This window comes from Mastomys coucha, unplaced genomic scaffold (assembly GCF_008632895.1).
Source record: "Mastomys coucha isolate ucsf_1 unplaced genomic scaffold, UCSF_Mcou_1 pScaffold12, whole genome shotgun sequence".
NCBI classification, from domain to species: Eukaryota; Metazoa; Chordata; class Mammalia; order Rodentia; family Muridae; genus Mastomys; species Mastomys coucha.
In genome coordinates, this window is record NW_022196894.1 from 53,726,664 (window position 1) to 53,743,477 (window position 16,814).

Sequence of the window (16,814 nt, forward strand, 5' to 3'; positions counted from 1 at the left end):
CTCTCTCTCTCTCTCTCTCTCTCTCTCCATTCATCCATCTACTTACCTACCTATCTATATCTGAAAAATATGTTGCTTTATTTCTACATTTAACTTCTTGCTAAAAGGTTGAAAAATTTTCTTTCTCAACAAGTAGCTCTGGTTTAGTAAATTATTTTTTTGATAACAACAATAAGGAGATATGAGAAAAATGTTGTGTTCTTTTGGGGAGTAGTTAGAAGGTGTTTATGTGTGTGTGTGTGTTATGCTTATGTATGTGTGTATACCACAGAATGTATATAGAGTTTAGAATCAACTTATGAGAGTTGGTTCTTTCATTCACACTACATGGGTCCAGAAATTAAAATCAGGCCATGAGGCTTGGTGGCAAGCTTCTTCATTTGCTAATCCATCTTAGTGAACTAGTATATCTTTTTTAAACGGGAAGTACAAATTGTAACAGGTCTTGATGCAAGAAACATCTTTCAAAGAGGATAAGAGATAGCTCATTCTGGACCCAAAATATAAGTGACCATGGCCTGGGAACATAGATTTGGGTTACAGCAAATTCCATATTCCAATATTACAGTAATTTCATAAAATTTTCATATTATCATAACAAGAAAGCCATAAATCAACATATATGTTAAATACAGTCATGGTAGGTAGGTTACAACAAAGTGGGGGAAATCTCTGTTTTCTTAACTTTGGGGTTGGTGGGAGCTAAGAGATCTGTTTGTACATTCCAAAGAACTTATCTAATAGTAACGAAGGTGTCAGGTCACACACACAGAGGTGGGCAATAAATACTATTAATTTTGCTCTGGACTTGTACTATTTCAGCCTCTCCATATCATTAAAGTTCTAATTACCCTGCCAGTCTCTCTACTTATGTATTTGCTCCAAAGACATTTATTCACACAGGGAAAGAAGGAAGATAGGAATTAGTGAAAAGAAGGGAGTTGACTTTGAGGGAAGCTGTTGAGAATGTGGGACACAAAGAACTGATAATGTGGCAGGGTTGACTCTGGCTTTCTTAGAATTCTCATCTTATTAAAGCTACGACCTTCCATTCTCTGGCAAGGGGGAAGAAGTGCCAGGGGCTGCTCAGAGTCTACAGAGAATGTTGATGGAATCCATGCCTAATGCTCTTTCTATACCCAAGTGCCTTTCTTTGTGCTTTCTTAGTGGAACTTAATTTATCCTTCTGTTACCATAGTGGGATAGATGTTCACTATGCAGTTACCTTCAATGGCGAGGCCATCAGCAATACCACCTGGGACCTCATAAGCCTTCACTCCAACAAGGTGGAAAACCATGGCCTAGTAGAGCTGGATGATAAACCCACTGCTGTCTATACAATTAGTAACTTCAGAGATTATATCGCTGAGACACTGCACCAGAACTTTTTGATGGGAAATTCCTCTTTGAATCCAGATCCCAAGTCTCTCCAGCTTATCAATGGTGAGTTGAAAAATCACTCATAATGTCCTCCTGTGGTTTTCCTTTTTCAATGTAGTGTGGTGAAGATGCACAAGACAGGACCTGTCCTGATAAATGGAGCTTCAGCCCTACAGTCATTTGGGATAGATTAGTCATGGGCTTCCTGCAATATTCTCCATAGAAGGTCTCAGAGAAGGGCAAGCAGAGAACAGCTCGGCAATTGGAAATAGTTTAAAGGGATGGGAACAAAGTGCGAGAAAAAGGACAGTAGAGCTTGAAAATGTGAATCAAACAGGCTGTGGTGCTGCAAGGGTACCATAGTGTGAGCTGTTGAAAAAGGGCACTGGGTTAAGGCTTAGGAGTCAGTAGAAGGAATGGAATAGAGGAGGAAAAGCTGGCTGAGAGAGCTGGATGCAATGGCTATGGACAGCCCATCCTGGGTCTTAATGAGCAGATTGAGCTGCAATCATAAAGGAGAGGGGACCCCTGTGGGTTTGGAGGATAGAATGGTCTTCCAGTCAGCCATCCCAGGGCAAAGCTTGCTTATGGTCAAGCTACTGCATCATCTTAATTCATCAGAGACAAAGAGTTCTAACTTATTTGTTGTCAATGCTTAGTTTCTGTTTGCTTTGCTATGATGTCTTCACTTTATGGGTCCTTTAACCTTGAAAACATCCAGCACAATGCATTTTTTTAAAAAGATTGTTTTAAAGATTTATTTATTATTATATGTTAAGGACACTGTAGCTGTCTTTAGATACACCAGAAGAGGGCGTCAGATCTCATTATGGATGGCCGTGAGCCACCATGTGGTTGCTGGGATTTGAACTCAGGGCCTTCAGAAGAGCAGTCGGTGCTCTTAGCCGCTGAGCCATCTCAGCAGCCCCAGCATAATGTATTTTACTGAAGGGAGAAAATAGGAAAGAGATCAGTTGCTAAAGTGGAAAATGAGAAATGAGAAGCATAATGATGTCTTTAAACTTCTCTCTCTCTCTCCCTCCCCTTCTCTCTCCCTCCCCCTCCTTCTCCTTTTCCTCCTCCTCTCCCCTTCTTCCCCCCTTCTCCCTTATTCCCTTCCTCTCCCCTCCCTCTACCCTCCTCTCTTTTTCTTTCTTTGGGCATGTTTCACTCTACAGTGTATGTGTGGAGGTCAGAGGACAATGTGTGAGAGTCTATTCTTTCCTTATACCGTTTGGATCCTGGGGGTTGAACTCAGGTTGTCTGGCTTTCCTACTAAGCCATCTTGCTGGCCTTAGTGATTCATTTTTAGAGGAAGAGGTTAGGATAAATTAAATGTCACACTCCAATTGATCAAAGAATGATTTATGAGTGATGCTGTCCTGAGACCCAAGACATGTTCTGCCACACTCTAGAACTGCTGCATGGTTAGATAATGTTTGTGGATAGAAAACTGTAAGTGACAAAAAAGAAACAGGAGCAAAGTACAGAGAGGGATTGATTATTTAAAACCCAGCTTCTGCCTTATTTCAGTGGTTCTCAACTGGTAGGCCATGACCCCTTGGATGGTCAAACACCCTTTCACAGGGGTCACCAAAGACCATCCAATAACACAGATATTTATGTTACAATTCATTACAGCAACAAATTACAGTCATGAGGTAGCAACAAAAAATTTTATAGTGGTGTGTGTGGTGGGGGAGTTACCAGAACATGAGGAACCACATTCATTAAATGGTCACAGAATTAGGAAGGTTGAGAACCATGCCCTTCTTTGAACATGATCTCATGGAAGCTCAACTTTTTGATTGGCCCATAGCCTGTTCTGTGATATGGATTTCTAAGTTTGGTTTGCATTTTGTTTGGACACTAATTCAATCAGGCTGCAGCTCAGAGTTGGAAGGTCTGAGTTTTGTGAGTATAGCAGTTTGGGTCAGCCATGCTAATTTGCTGTAAGACTTTTGGAGCAGCCTCTTCCTGCAGTTGAGTGTGTGGACAAGGGCTGCTGTATGTGGATCTCAAACACAGCAGTGTCTCAGAACTGATGTCTTACATGGTCTTTTCTCAGTGAGAGGAGTTTTGCTCCCCCAAACAGAAGACATAGTTTGGAACACCCAAAGTTCAAGTCTTCAGGTGACAACATCTTCTATTCTGGTAAGCCTTGGTGCATTACCCCAGCCCCAGCCCTGAAACCTCTCTCCTTTGCAACCTCTCCTGCTTACTTTGGTATTATGAGTTTCCCAAGCTGCTCCCATTTCAAGTATTCTTTTGCGTGTCCTGGGATCATTAAGCTCAGGGGACCAAGCATTGGTTCAGAAAACTTGACCCTTCCACAATGGATAAATAAAGCCTGCATTGCCAAAGCTTCACACATGGGGGAAAGTTGTTTGTTACTCATACTTGTTTGGGGATAATGGAGCTGTGAGTGCATATTGAGTTGTTTTAAGTTTCCTAGAAATCATTTTTTTATAGAAAGATACAAATTGATGTTCATAAGTACAGAGTAGACATTTTATGTCAAGGATTGTAGATATTAAAGCAAGTTGAGATATGGCAGTATAATAGTGTATGGAGGAGGAAAAAAGAGTGAAGAAATTGACTAGCTGAAAAACAAGAGGAACTCTAAAATTAGCACTTCTTTTAAGTAAATTTCATTGCTTATTATTATTATATGTGTGTGTATTCATAACATATGTGGGGGATGCACACAAGTATGCACACACCGTGACACAAGTGTGGCGGTCAGATGACAATGGTGGGAAGTTGGTTCTCTTCTGCTTTCTTGTGGGTTTAGGGCATTGAACTCAGGTCACTACCAAGCTTCTTTACTTAAAGAAGCCTCTGCTTACAACCCTCCCTTTAAATTGGAATGAAGCATTTCCATTTGCACATAAACGCGGGGAATGACTCTTTCCCTTGTTCTTGCTGTTCTCTTTCCCCTCCACATTTCACTTACAGGGAGATATTGGGGAGAGAAGAAAATAGTTCCTCAACTGCAGCTCAGGCAGCAAAGATGGTATCCCCAGTGACAACATAGGACTCCTTGTATGAACGTGGTTCAGTGATCTCCTGGGCACAGGGACACAGGAGGGGGGACTCTCTTCCTATCCAGCACCCACAAATCACATTCTTGCTTTCTTAAGATGTCTTTTTTTGTTTGTTTGTTTCATACCAGCTGTTTGAAATACTTGTTTCTTGGCATTAGTACTGCAGTGGGAAATATTTTAAAATTTTTTTCAAGATTAAAATTATAACACTTCCCTCTTTCCTTCCTTTCCTCAAAACTCCCCCATGAACCAACCTTGTTCTCTTTCCAGTTTATCTTTTCCTTTAATTGTTGCTATACACACACACACACACACACACATACACACTACACACACACACATACACACACACATACACACACACACACTACACATACACACCACACACACACACTTCTAAATACACAAATACAGCTTGCTCAGTCAGTATACGTTTTCAGGACAACAATGGAAATATAGAAAGCATACTTATTTGACCATTGATCTGTATAGCTATCTGTTTTCTGAGCAACTTAATTTTGAGGTGTGGAATCCTAGGAAATGATTTTTTCACTGAGAGCTGTTTCAGAGAGAATGGTTTGGGGTGGATGGCACATTAATTTGGTGCTTGTTTACCTCTCCATTGAAATATATTTATTTTGTGCTTTTCATGTGCCAAGTACCAGGGAAACTAAAATGAATTAGGTGTGGTCCTTTCTATGAGAAGTTTCCAGACTGGTAGTAGACAGATTTCTAAACAAATAAGATGACATAGTGTTATGGGGAACTCACCAGAGATGACCACTCAGACAGCGTATAGCCAATTAAGTCTTTATTTCAGCCAGCTGGGACCACACCCAAGTGTTCAGGGACCCAGGTGTGGCCCTGAGTGTACAGAACAGTCCAGGACATGGTGATTTTAAAGGCAGAGACCATGTCCAGGCATCCTGTTTGGCAACGGCTGAGGGCTTCACAGAGTAAGCAGTTTGAAGCAAGCAGTTTAAACAGGAGCTAAGATCAGCCAGCTGGAAGAGGGGTAATGGCTCTGCACAAACAGGCAGCTAAGATGAACGGTTTGCTGGAGGAGGTGCTACACAAAGAAGCAGTTTTAACGAAGACTAGGATAAGTCGTCCAGAGCATCCTGACCTTTGATTCTTAAAACCTAGTTGGGTAGTTTTCCATAGGATTCTCCCTCAAGGAAACGAGATTCTAGTTAATCTTGGAAATGGTCTTGGAATACAAGATGGAGGAACCTCTGCCCTATCTCGTCTCATCACGATACTTCCTCTCCTGGAAGACCATCTGTGGTGTAGAGGCAGGAAGAGGCAAAGTGACCCACAGCTCTGCTTTTCCTTATCACACCATCTTGGGGCTTTCCCAATCTCTAGATATTTGTGATGGTATTTTAGGGCAATCTTTTGTTTGTTTGTTTGTTTGTTTTTGTTTTTTGAGACAGGGTTTCTCTGTACAGCTCTGGCTGTCCTGGATCTCACTCTGTAGACCAGGCTGGCCTCGAACTCAGAAATCCACCTGCCTCTGCCTCCCAAGTGCTGGGATTAAAGGCGTGCACGACCACTGCCTGTGTGATGGTATTTTAAAAACACAATTTAAAGATATGGAGATGACAATACAGGCCAGTCCATAAAGTGCCTGCAACTCAAACATGAAGAACTCTGTCCATATTCTCGGCATCCACATAAAAAAGTGGGTTGTGACAGTGCTCACCCATGATCCCAGTGCTGGAACAAGGGTACAGCAGAGTCACTAGAGCTCTCTGATGAGCTAGTCTAGTCAGTCCGTGAACTATTGTGGATGCCAACAAGTGCTTGCTTTCAGAAGCCTGATATAGCTGTCTCCTGAGAGGCTCTACCAGTGCCTGACAAATACAGAGGTGGATACTCTTAGCCAACCACTGGACTAAGCACAGGGTCTCCAATGGAGGACCTAGAGAAAGGACTCAAGGAGCTAAAGGGGTTTGCAGCCTCATAAGAGGAACAGCAATATGAACCAACCAGTACCCCTAGAGCTCCCAGGGACTAAACCACCAACCAAAGAGTATACACGGAGGGACTCATGGCTCCAGCTGCATATGTAGCAGAGGATGGCCTTGTCAGTCATCAATGGGAGGGGAGGCCCTTGGTCCTGTGAAGGTTCTATGCCCCAGTGTAGGGGAATGCCAGGGCTAGTAAGAGGAGTGGATGGGTTGGTGAGCAGGGGTTGTGGGGAGGGGATAGGGGGTTTTCGGAGGGGAAACCAGGAAGAGGGATATCTTTTGAAATGTAAATAAAGAAAATATCTAATAAAAAATAAAATAAAATGCACAGTTATCTTTTGCTCACCTCCTTTCTGTGACATTTTACTTTATTAGAGAAGTGACATTTACTAACCACATTTAACATTTTATACTTCTTTTAGAGGTAAGAATGTTGATTTGGAAGCTTCCGGCATCCTGGTTGTGAAAATCACTTGGTTTTCACTATGTTTTCTTTAGAACTAGAACGTTTTCCCATGGAAATTAGTGCCAGTGAAATTAGCCAATATACCTTTAAACACTGAATTAAAAAAAATTCATGAGATGAGTTTGTTGCTAGAAACATGTGTTGATACAAAAATAGGGCAACTACCCATCTCAGCTCTACTAGGAGAAACAACAGTATGGAGAAAACCAGAACACTGACTTTGTTGTTTTGCTCCTGTGGATATCTTTTTTTTTTTTTTTTTTTAACCTATAATATGCATGCCATGATTGGATTACATGATTCTCTACAGTCTTCCTAGTTGATATATCCACGTATACTTCCCTCTCCTCCCATTCCTGAAGAACGGGTTGATAAATTCTCCAAGACTTTAACAAGCTAGTATTGTTTTTTTGATTTCTTTTTTCTTTCACTACAGCATCACAATTTGTCGTTTTATTATTTATTAATTAAACTTTTAGTCTCCCCATCAAGCCAATTCAGAATAACTTAGACATTTTAAGCAAAATTCAAGGCAGCTTCGTGCATCCATGTGCTGCTAAGTTACACAGGGGTGCTCTGCACACAGATCAGCAATTGCAAGCTGCCTACACTGAGCAGTTACCTAAAGCTAACTGTGCTGTTGATAGTCCTCAGCTCCCAAGCTGCGAAGGTTGGCTATATGAAAGTTGTCTCCCTGATGAGATCCCCTCTACTGGCCTGACTCAATAAACCAACTCTTACTCTTTTTAGGTACACAATAATTGGGGATTCCCCAAGAGGATTGTGTTTTATCCCCCATTTTTGGACCCTTCTCTTCCTCTCCACCTCCTTTGCTGTTTTACATCACTGTCTGAGGATGGTCTTTGGTTTCCTCCTTCATGCACATGCATTTTGCCTCATATTGTACATTTTACTCCAGCAAACTTAGCTTATTAGAATGTGGGACTCTAGTGGTGTGGAGATGGTTTAACAGTTAAGAGCACTTGATACTTTTGCAGAGGACCTGGGTTCAGTTCCCAGTACCCACATAGCTGCTTACAACTGTTCCTAATTCCAGTTCCTGGGAATCCAGTACTTTCTTCCGGCCTCCATGGGTACCAGGCGTGTGGACATTACATATACGCAGGCAAAATATTCACACATATAAACTAAAAATAAAGAAATCTTAAAATAGGGATATTATTTTTCAGGCTAATGCCCATCATAGATTAAACTGTATAAACTCCCACAAATGCCATGACTTTTACTTATTAATATCATTGTTTAATTTCCTTTACATAGTATTTTTTTAAAATAAGATTTAACAATAGAATGTTCAAGGGTTGTGTTTCCATCTGTTTTCTATTTCTGAAACCAACTGTTGAAGTAAAATTATCACTATATTAATACAAAGTTGGGGGAGAGAGAAAAGTGTATTTTGAGGCATGTGACAATTTCATAGGTGTGGCTTCTTATTTGAGACAACCATCCAAAATTGTGATATGTTATTTTTTCATAAAAATAAAGGCCCCTAATTAAAAATCTTTAAAATGATGGCTAAAACTGTTAATTATTCTTTCCTACTGTGGGCAGTATGCTTAGATCTTTGCCAGGAAGTTGCTCATGTAGCCAACTTCTGTGTATTTAAAGTCATTTAAGCTAAAATGAGGAAAACGAAACGTTCAAAGCCAAAGAACCAGTATTCTCTCTCATGGATTCACTTTGTTTAGAGTCTTCCAAATATGCTATTTCACCCAGCCTTTTTACAGGTGGACTTTGAGAGGATACTCAGGTTTTTCAGTCTATTTTCAGACTAGTAACTAGCTAACATGGGGTCTGATTCCACAATACTTGCTTCAAGAGAACTTGTGTTTTTCCCATCCAATATGACATTTCTGTCTCTCTTTTCTCTATGATATGATTGAGCCTTTTTCTCCCTCCCCAGGATAATACCCTTCAAGCTGAATGGCCCTCAGCAGATGAACCCACCACCACCACCACCATTTCACCACTGGGTTTCAGCTCCAGTTCTCTCTCAGCCACTGGCAGGGAACTCTGGTCAGAAAGTGCTTTGGGTGATGTAGTGTCTACACCCAAGTTAGCTTCTCCCACGAAGGTGGTCCTCAGTTCTTCCCCAGAGGGTTTAGGGGGTAGCAGCTTGACTCTTCATTCTGTTACCCCAGCAGTGCTTCAGGTTGACTTGCCTGTGGCTCCTGACGGAAGGACTTCTGGATCGCCCATATTAGAAGACGGTGAGAAACTTTAATCACTTTTCATAATCTTTTACTGAATCAGAGGACAAGGGCTCTGAAGAGATTATAGTGAAGAGGAAAACATGGTAGCATTCATTAGGGAGAAAATGGCTTGGGAAACCTGAGTGAGAGAAGGAAAAAAAAATCAAATTTGATCATTCTGACTGGAAAATAAAAATTATTGTATTTTTTTTTTTTGTTGTTTTTTGTTTTTTGTTTTTTTGTTTTTTGTTTTTCGAGACAGGGTTTCTCTGTGTAGCCCTGGCTGTCCTGGAACTCACTCTGTAGACCAGGCTGGCCTTGAACTCAGAAATCTACCTGTCTCTGCCTCCCAAGTGCTGGGATTAAAGGTGTGCACCACCACCGCCCTGCAAAATCATTGTATCTTAACAAATGGACTTGGGGAAGTGAGGTGGAGATTGATTAAAAAGATATTTTGAAGTCATATTGAAGAATATATAATTACTGTGATGATTACTAACAAAATACTTTGCCTGCTTTAATGTCATGAACTGCATCAAAGAAGATTATTCCAATAAATCTTAAGATTAATTATGGGGCAACTCTGGTAATATTGAGGAGAGGAGAATAGGAGCTAGGAAAACCACAGAAAGAGAGAGTGATAGAAATGAAATAGTTAATCCTCTAGGTCAGTGTTTGCCAACTCGTGGGTGTAATCCCTTTAGGGGTCAAACAACACTTTTACAGGATCACTTAAGACCACTGGAAAATACAGACATTTGAATTACGATTCATAATAGTAATAAAACTACAGTTATAAAGTAGCAATGAAAATAATTTTATTGTTTGTGATTGCCACAACATGGGGAATGTTTCAATGAGTTGCAGCAATAGGAAGGTTGAGAACTACATTGTAGGATGGGCTGTATGTGTGAAAGATAAAGTGAATAAAGATAAAAATATTGGGTCTAGAAGTTTGAACATGGGGGAAATCTGAAGGATGATAGACAATTACCATAGAAGAGAGAGAGAGAAAAACACAATTTCCAGAAAAAAAAATCTCCCTAAATTTCTAGTGTTCTAGTTTAATCTGTGTTTTTAAATTTCGGTTGATTCTTCATTTTCATTGGAAAAAAAAAGTCAAGTGCTTGAGGATTATTTCAATTGTCAAGAATTTACCTTAGAGGTGGGGATTATATTCAGTAATACTTATTACATGCTATGAATTTATAATCACACCTTTCTGCAGTGCAGATAAGGTCAGCCATTGTCCCTGGTAACTGGAGAAAATAGATAGCTAGTTTTATTGGAGAACTGGGTTTTCATTTGTAGATTAACTAATGGAAAACTATTTTTTTATAATTAGCCACCACTGAAGAATTAGAAGATGCTTCTATTGATGTATTGCCTTCAAGCTCATTAATTCAACCTGTGCCAAAAGAAACAGTACCACCCATGGAAGACTCTGACATGACTCTCTTGACATCTTCACCACATCTGACCTCTTCTGTTATAGAAGACCTTGCTAAAGACATAACGACACTTTCTGGCTTGGACTCCTTGGCTTCCAAAATCTCAGACCAGTTGGAAGTGAGCCCATGGTTTCCAGACACATCTGTGGAAAAGGACTTCATATTTGAAAGTGGCCTGGGTTCTGGGTCTGGGAAAAATGTAGATGTGATTGATTGGCTATGGAGTGAGACTTCATTAGAGAAGACCACTAAACCACTGTTAAAATCATGGTCTGAAGAGCAGGATGCACTATTACCAACTGAGGGTATAGAAAAATTACATATAGATGGAAAAGTAGATGCCACAGAACAAATTATTGAACCTTCAGGACATAGATATGGAGACAGGTTTGCAGAGGAAGAATCCCATGTTATATCTACTATACCCATCTTTGTAGAGTCTGCAACTCAACCTACATCTCTAATTTTTTCAAAGCACACTTCAGATGTACCAGACATTGATTCTTACTCAGTTACCAAAGCATCCTTCTTACTGGAAACCATAGCAACCTCTGCTTCCACCAAGCAAACAGATGAGGTGAATAGCCTCCTCAAGGAAGATATGGTACAAACAGAATCATCCAGTCACAAAGGACTTGACAGTGAGATTTCAATGGCAAGGCCAGATATGCAGCCTGTGTGGACCATATTGCCAGAATCGGACATAGGTTCAACAAGAACTTCTTCCTTAGGGACATCGTTCAGAGACACACTGGCAAGCACACCAGAGACCACTGACAGACTCTGGTTGAAAGCTTCCATGACACAGTCTACTGAATTGCCTCCAACCACCCACTCCATCCCGCTAGAGGATGAAGTTATAATGGCAGTCCAGGATATTTCATTAGAACTAGATCAGGTAGGCACAGATTACTATCAGCCTGAGCTAACCCAAGAACAAAATGGCAAGGTTGACAGCTATGTGGAAATGAGTACCAGTGTTCACTACACAGAGATGCCTATTGCAGCTCAGCCCACAAAAGGAGGTGCGTTGAGTCACACCCAGACTGCAGGAGCACTGGTGGTTTTCTTCAGCCTCCGAGTCACAAACATGTTGTTTTCAGAAGACCTGTTTAACAAAAACTCTTTGGAATATAAAGCCCTGGAACAGAGATTCTTAGAACTGGTAAGCATAGAATGGCAGATGTGAACATTAGTAGCTATATAGGACTCCCTTCCCACCTCAGCACACTATGTCTGAGCCTGGAGAAGGGGTTTTCCATGAGCATGAATTTTCTGTCATCCTTAGGTAGCATCATGGCTGTGGGGTGATAGGAGAAGAGTAAGACAGGTGCATTTCAGAATTGGAAACAGAAACATGACACCAGGGTGATGTGACAGGTTAGATGCTGAAGATTCTATAACAGGAATTCTGAGAGTGAAAGGAAATCTGAAAGGAGATCTCAAACTCATTGCGAGACCCACCTTTTGTGGATGTTCATATCTTCATTGTGGGAGCCCATCAGTGAAACAGAGTAAATAAGCTCTGAACATCTAAAATGCTTTATGAGTTCCATAAGGTTTCTAAATATCACTATGTAAAATCTCACAATATTTTTTTATTTATGTAATTAAACCATTTATTTTCTAGTTGGTGTATGAAATAAAGGTTCTCTTATGGCATTGGATCCATACATGTCATTGTAATTTGCTCACATTAAGCACTATATCCAAGCCCCTGTTTATCATCACCAAATCCACTAGTCTATTCTATCTTCTGAAATTTTATGTCTTATCTGTATATACGTATATTCTGGGAAGAGCTATTCAGTATATATATATATATATATATATATATATATATATATATATATGTGTGTGTGTGTGTGTGTGTGTGTGTGTGTGTGTGTGTGTGTTAAATCTAGTTATACATATGAAGAATATTTGATACTTTATTTCTTTCACCCCATTACTTTTACATGTTGTCCTGCAGGGACAGAAGGTTTTTCATCTAGTTGAATACATACTAAAAAGGAAAAACTTTTCATATGAGCATCTTTTTGCCTGCCTTTGTATGTTTTATTGTCTTTCTGGCATGTATTCAGCAAAATGGTAAGCCTTGGCGGTAAATGTGACCATTTTGTCATTTGCAGCTGGTTCCCTATCTCCAGTCAAATCTGTCAGGGTTCCAGAACTTAGAAATCCTGAACTTCAGAAATGGCAGCATTGTGGTAAACAGCCGAGTGAAGTTCACCGAGTCTGTCCCTCCTAACGTCAACAACGCCATGTATATGATTCTGGAAGACTTTTGTACCACTGCCTACCAAACCATGAACTTGGCTATCGACAAGTACTCCCTGGATGTGGAATCAGGTAGGGATAGTGCATGTCACTGAGGAGTTTCATAGGATCTAGGTAGAGTTTTCTGTGTGTTTTCTTTTTCATTGAGCCAAAGTAAGTCAGACACTCGTACAAAGAAAAGGTACTACGTCACACACAGTCCCACATCTTGAAAATTAGTAAAATAAACATTTCAGGGATATCTCAAAATGTTGAGTAAACAGTGGTACCATTGTTATTCATCACCCATTCCCTTTGAACACATTCTTTCCTACTCTTTCACTTATCCATGGGACCTTCATTTGCTTTACTTTTATGTCGTCACGACCCTAAATGTGTTCTTTCTTCTTTCCAGCCCAAAGATTTATTTATTATATTATAAATAAGCACACTGTAGCTGTCTTCAGACGCACCAGAAGAGGGCGTCAGATCTCATTATGGGTAGTTGTGAGCCACCATGTGCTTGCTGGGATTTGAACTCAGGACCTTCGGAGGAGCAGTCGATGCTTTTACCTGCTGAGCCATCTCACCAGCCCCCTTTCTTCTTTCATATACAAACACTTTATGTTCCTAAATTGATTCCCTTTAAGTTTTATGCACAGATCGCTGTGCAGTTCGGTATATGGTACTGGTGGCTGAACTCGGGGCCTCCCACATTCCGGACAAACCATCACTGTCTTTCTTACTGTTGAAACAGTATCACTGAGGTTGTCCAGGTTGTCTTTGAACTCCTCTGCAGTACAAGCAGGTCTTAAGTTTGCAATCCCGTCTCATCTTTTGAAGTAGTTGGAATTACAGATCTGAGCTTCATACCACCAGGGCATGCTTCACTTTCCATATTTCTCTGTACTGGCGAAGCTTCTCTTCTAAGCACCAGATGCATTATTTAATTGCTTGACAAACCCTGCTTGAGTGCATTTGATGTATTCTGTGTGTACTATGTTGAATGTACTTAAGAGTGAACTCTTCTTTTGTGTATCTTCCCACTCTCCATTTAACCTGTGCTTCTCCTTCTCAATCAGTGGAATACTTATCTCTTCAGCTGCTTAGGACAGAAACCTAGACAATCTGGAAAGCCACTCTTAATTCCATAGTTTCCATCACCCTAATTTTCAACTAGTCACCAAACTTATATTAATACTGAATTCTAAAATATCCCAAATCTAGGCTCTTGTCTCTATTGCCATGGTTACTGGTATATACAAATGAACATCCTGTCTCATATGGATTGCTTTTCCTACTGCTCTGGGACCTCCATCTGCCTCTTCTCCAGACAGCAGCTTTTAAATGATTTTACCTGGCTGCTGTCTGTGTATCAATGGTTACCTGGCTCAGTAGCTACAAGGCTGAACCCCAACTTCTTTCCCAATATTACCCAGTGAAGTTAACCTTTTGGCTTACCATATTCCAGTCAAATTGTGTGTTTTAGTTCCTCAGATACTCAAATCTTTCTGTCTCCTTAAAGGCTTTGGACATTCCTACCCTTTTTGACAAAGTCTTTTGCCTTACCATCTACTTTAGGCCTTTGGTTCAGATCTTGCTTCTAGCGACCCCCATACTCTATGCTGGACCTATCCTGTAATGTTTGTTTTTCTCTAACATTATGGTTACTTCCTCTGCAGAGTTTAGCATGTATGTTGACTTGTGTGAGCAGTGCTTAGTAACCATTTCCCAGTTGCACTTTCTGGAAGGACTGAGAATGTCTGTTGTAGTAAGCACTTAGTCAGACCTTTGCATGGTGCTTAAAGTACCTGAGAAGGTATTTGGAAATATTGTGCATGTACAAAAGGAACCACTGATTTTGTTTAGAAGAGCTTGATGCTCTTCTAAATATTGTAGAATATTGTAGAAGCCAGCCTGAAATTTTATATTATTTTTCCCTTCCATATACTAGGGTATGGTGGTTTTGAGTAGGAATCAGGTAGAATATCTATGGTCATACTTCTGTAGTCCTTTTATTCTCAAACTGGTTTGAAAATGAGACCCTTTATATTTTTAAGCAGGGATAAAAAGCAAACATTCTTTCCTTTGAAATCCATGAAGGACCTTTATTCATTGCACATGAGGAAAACAATTTAGCCAGTCTCCCAATATCCAATTCTCCTGTCACATGAGCTCTCTGAGGCTGCTTGCATATCCTTTGCCAGGAAGTGTGTGGAGGAAGCAATTAAGCCAAGAATTCTTGCCTTTACTCTATTGTTTATCATTTGCAGGAGTTTAGACAAGCCATTTGATCTCTAAATCACTCATATATTATATGGGCATTCTATTACCCAACTTGTATGTTTAATAAAGTGGAGTCTCGGGACTAAACAAATATATGGAGGCATGTCACTAGCTCTACAAATGAGCAGTGATGACTTACTGTTGTTGTTGTCATGGCAATGTCCCTTCCACTTTCAGAGTTCTGGGGCTCACACAGGTTAGGCAGGTGCTCAGCTCTGAGCTATATATTTAGCTTCTAATCAACTTCTTTTCAAAAAGGATTACAGTAGATAAACACATTTGCCTCATAGTGTCTAGTCTATAGAAGAGATAATATATCTTTTTCCCCACACTCCCATAGAGTAGCCACAAAGTTTAAATTTTTTTCAGATCAAGTTTCTCTACTACATGTACATTTTAAATTATTACCGTTGCTTTATACCAGCATTGGCTATGGTGATCAGCTTGTATTTTACCCAACTTTATTCACATTCAGTGCTTCCAAAAATTTTGCTCTCATTGGTGGACACGTCCTTCCTTTGAAAGCTCCAGGAAAGATGCTTTCTTACTTTTTCATATTTTTTATATTTGCTGAAAATCTCTGGTATTCCTTGGCTTGTTAGTTCAGCATTTGCCTCCGACTATATGTGGTCTTCTTTCTTGACTGTGTCTCTGAGTCCAGTCCGCCCTCCTCTAAGAGGGTAGCAGTCATGAATGGCCCAGCCCAACCCAGTTATGACTTCTTTTTGACATTATTACTTCTGTAAAGTCCCTATTTCCATGAAAGGTCACATTCTGAGGCTCAGAGTGGGAGCAAATATTGAGGGGACCCAATTTAACTTACTATGTTCTGCCTCTCCACACAAAGCTGACAGGGATGCAGGTCCCCTGAACCCCAAGGGCATGGTCTTGTGTATATTGCCTTTAAGCTCCAGAAAAATGAAAATTATTTACTGATTTAAAAAAAAAAAGTTTTTCTGGAAATGAAGAGACTGCTATTTTTTGATCCTTTCTAGCTAAACTTCATACTTTCCCATGTAGACGTCTATGATCATTCCCAGCCATTAAGCTCTATTTTCAGCATCGCTGCCACCATTTTCCCATTTGCTGTTCACCCATGGCTATTCACTGTGGAAGAACACATGCTGGGACTATGATAAACCTTACCATAGTTAATATCTCACATCACCTTTGGTCGGTTATTGTCCTAATTGTTATTATTTTTGTCTTTTTCTCTTCTCCTGCCAGTGAAACAGTAAGTTACTGAAGACCAAATATTACCCAGAATGGCACGAGGAAGCACAGGGATATTCTTCTATCATTAGTTACCACAAATCTAGATTGTTTCCAAGGCTCCTCTAGGATATCCCCACCCACAAGGATATCACCATCTTTTTTTCTAGCTTTTATCCCATGTTAATATCATGGGACAGGTACACAACAGTGTGTGTAGAGTAGAGGTAGCCTATAGCTGAATGGCTTGGTAGAAATGAAGGACTCTTGATGTGTTGAATTTGGATCTCCAGTTACCTGGCAAGGACTTTAAAGTTTCTACATGTAGAGGCCTGTCTAGATCATAACTTTTTATTTGGCTCCAAGTTTTAGAGAAATCTAACACAAACAGACTAATTTATGGGGAGTCAAAACTTTTGGTGGTACCAGTCAGGTGTTGGTGCATCTTTATGATTCAGGGTGGGGATTTTCCCATGGTGCTTTGAGGGAAGAGCTTTCTTTGTATATCTCAGTTCCTGTGCTCTGAC

General features: G+C 40.3%; 1 protein-coding gene across 2 annotated transcripts in view; it reads left to right on the forward strand.

The window, feature by feature from the left end:
• Nucleotides 1–16,814, forward strand: part of Impg2 (interphotoreceptor matrix proteoglycan 2) — a 72,225-nt gene that overhangs the window by 48,304 nt on the left and 7,107 nt on the right. For both annotated transcript variants that reach the window (XM_031364715.1, XM_031364716.1), the window contains 5 exons: nucleotides 1,199–1,443; nucleotides 3,449–3,534; nucleotides 8,791–9,097; nucleotides 10,425–11,695; nucleotides 12,663–12,882. In XM_031364715.1, the coding sequence (XP_031220575.1) occupies nucleotides 1,199–1,443; nucleotides 3,449–3,534; nucleotides 8,791–9,097; nucleotides 10,425–11,695; nucleotides 12,663–12,882 (2,129 nt within the window). The remainder of the gene's footprint in view (nucleotides 1–1,198; nucleotides 1,444–3,448; nucleotides 3,535–8,790; nucleotides 9,098–10,424; nucleotides 11,696–12,662; nucleotides 12,883–16,814) is intronic.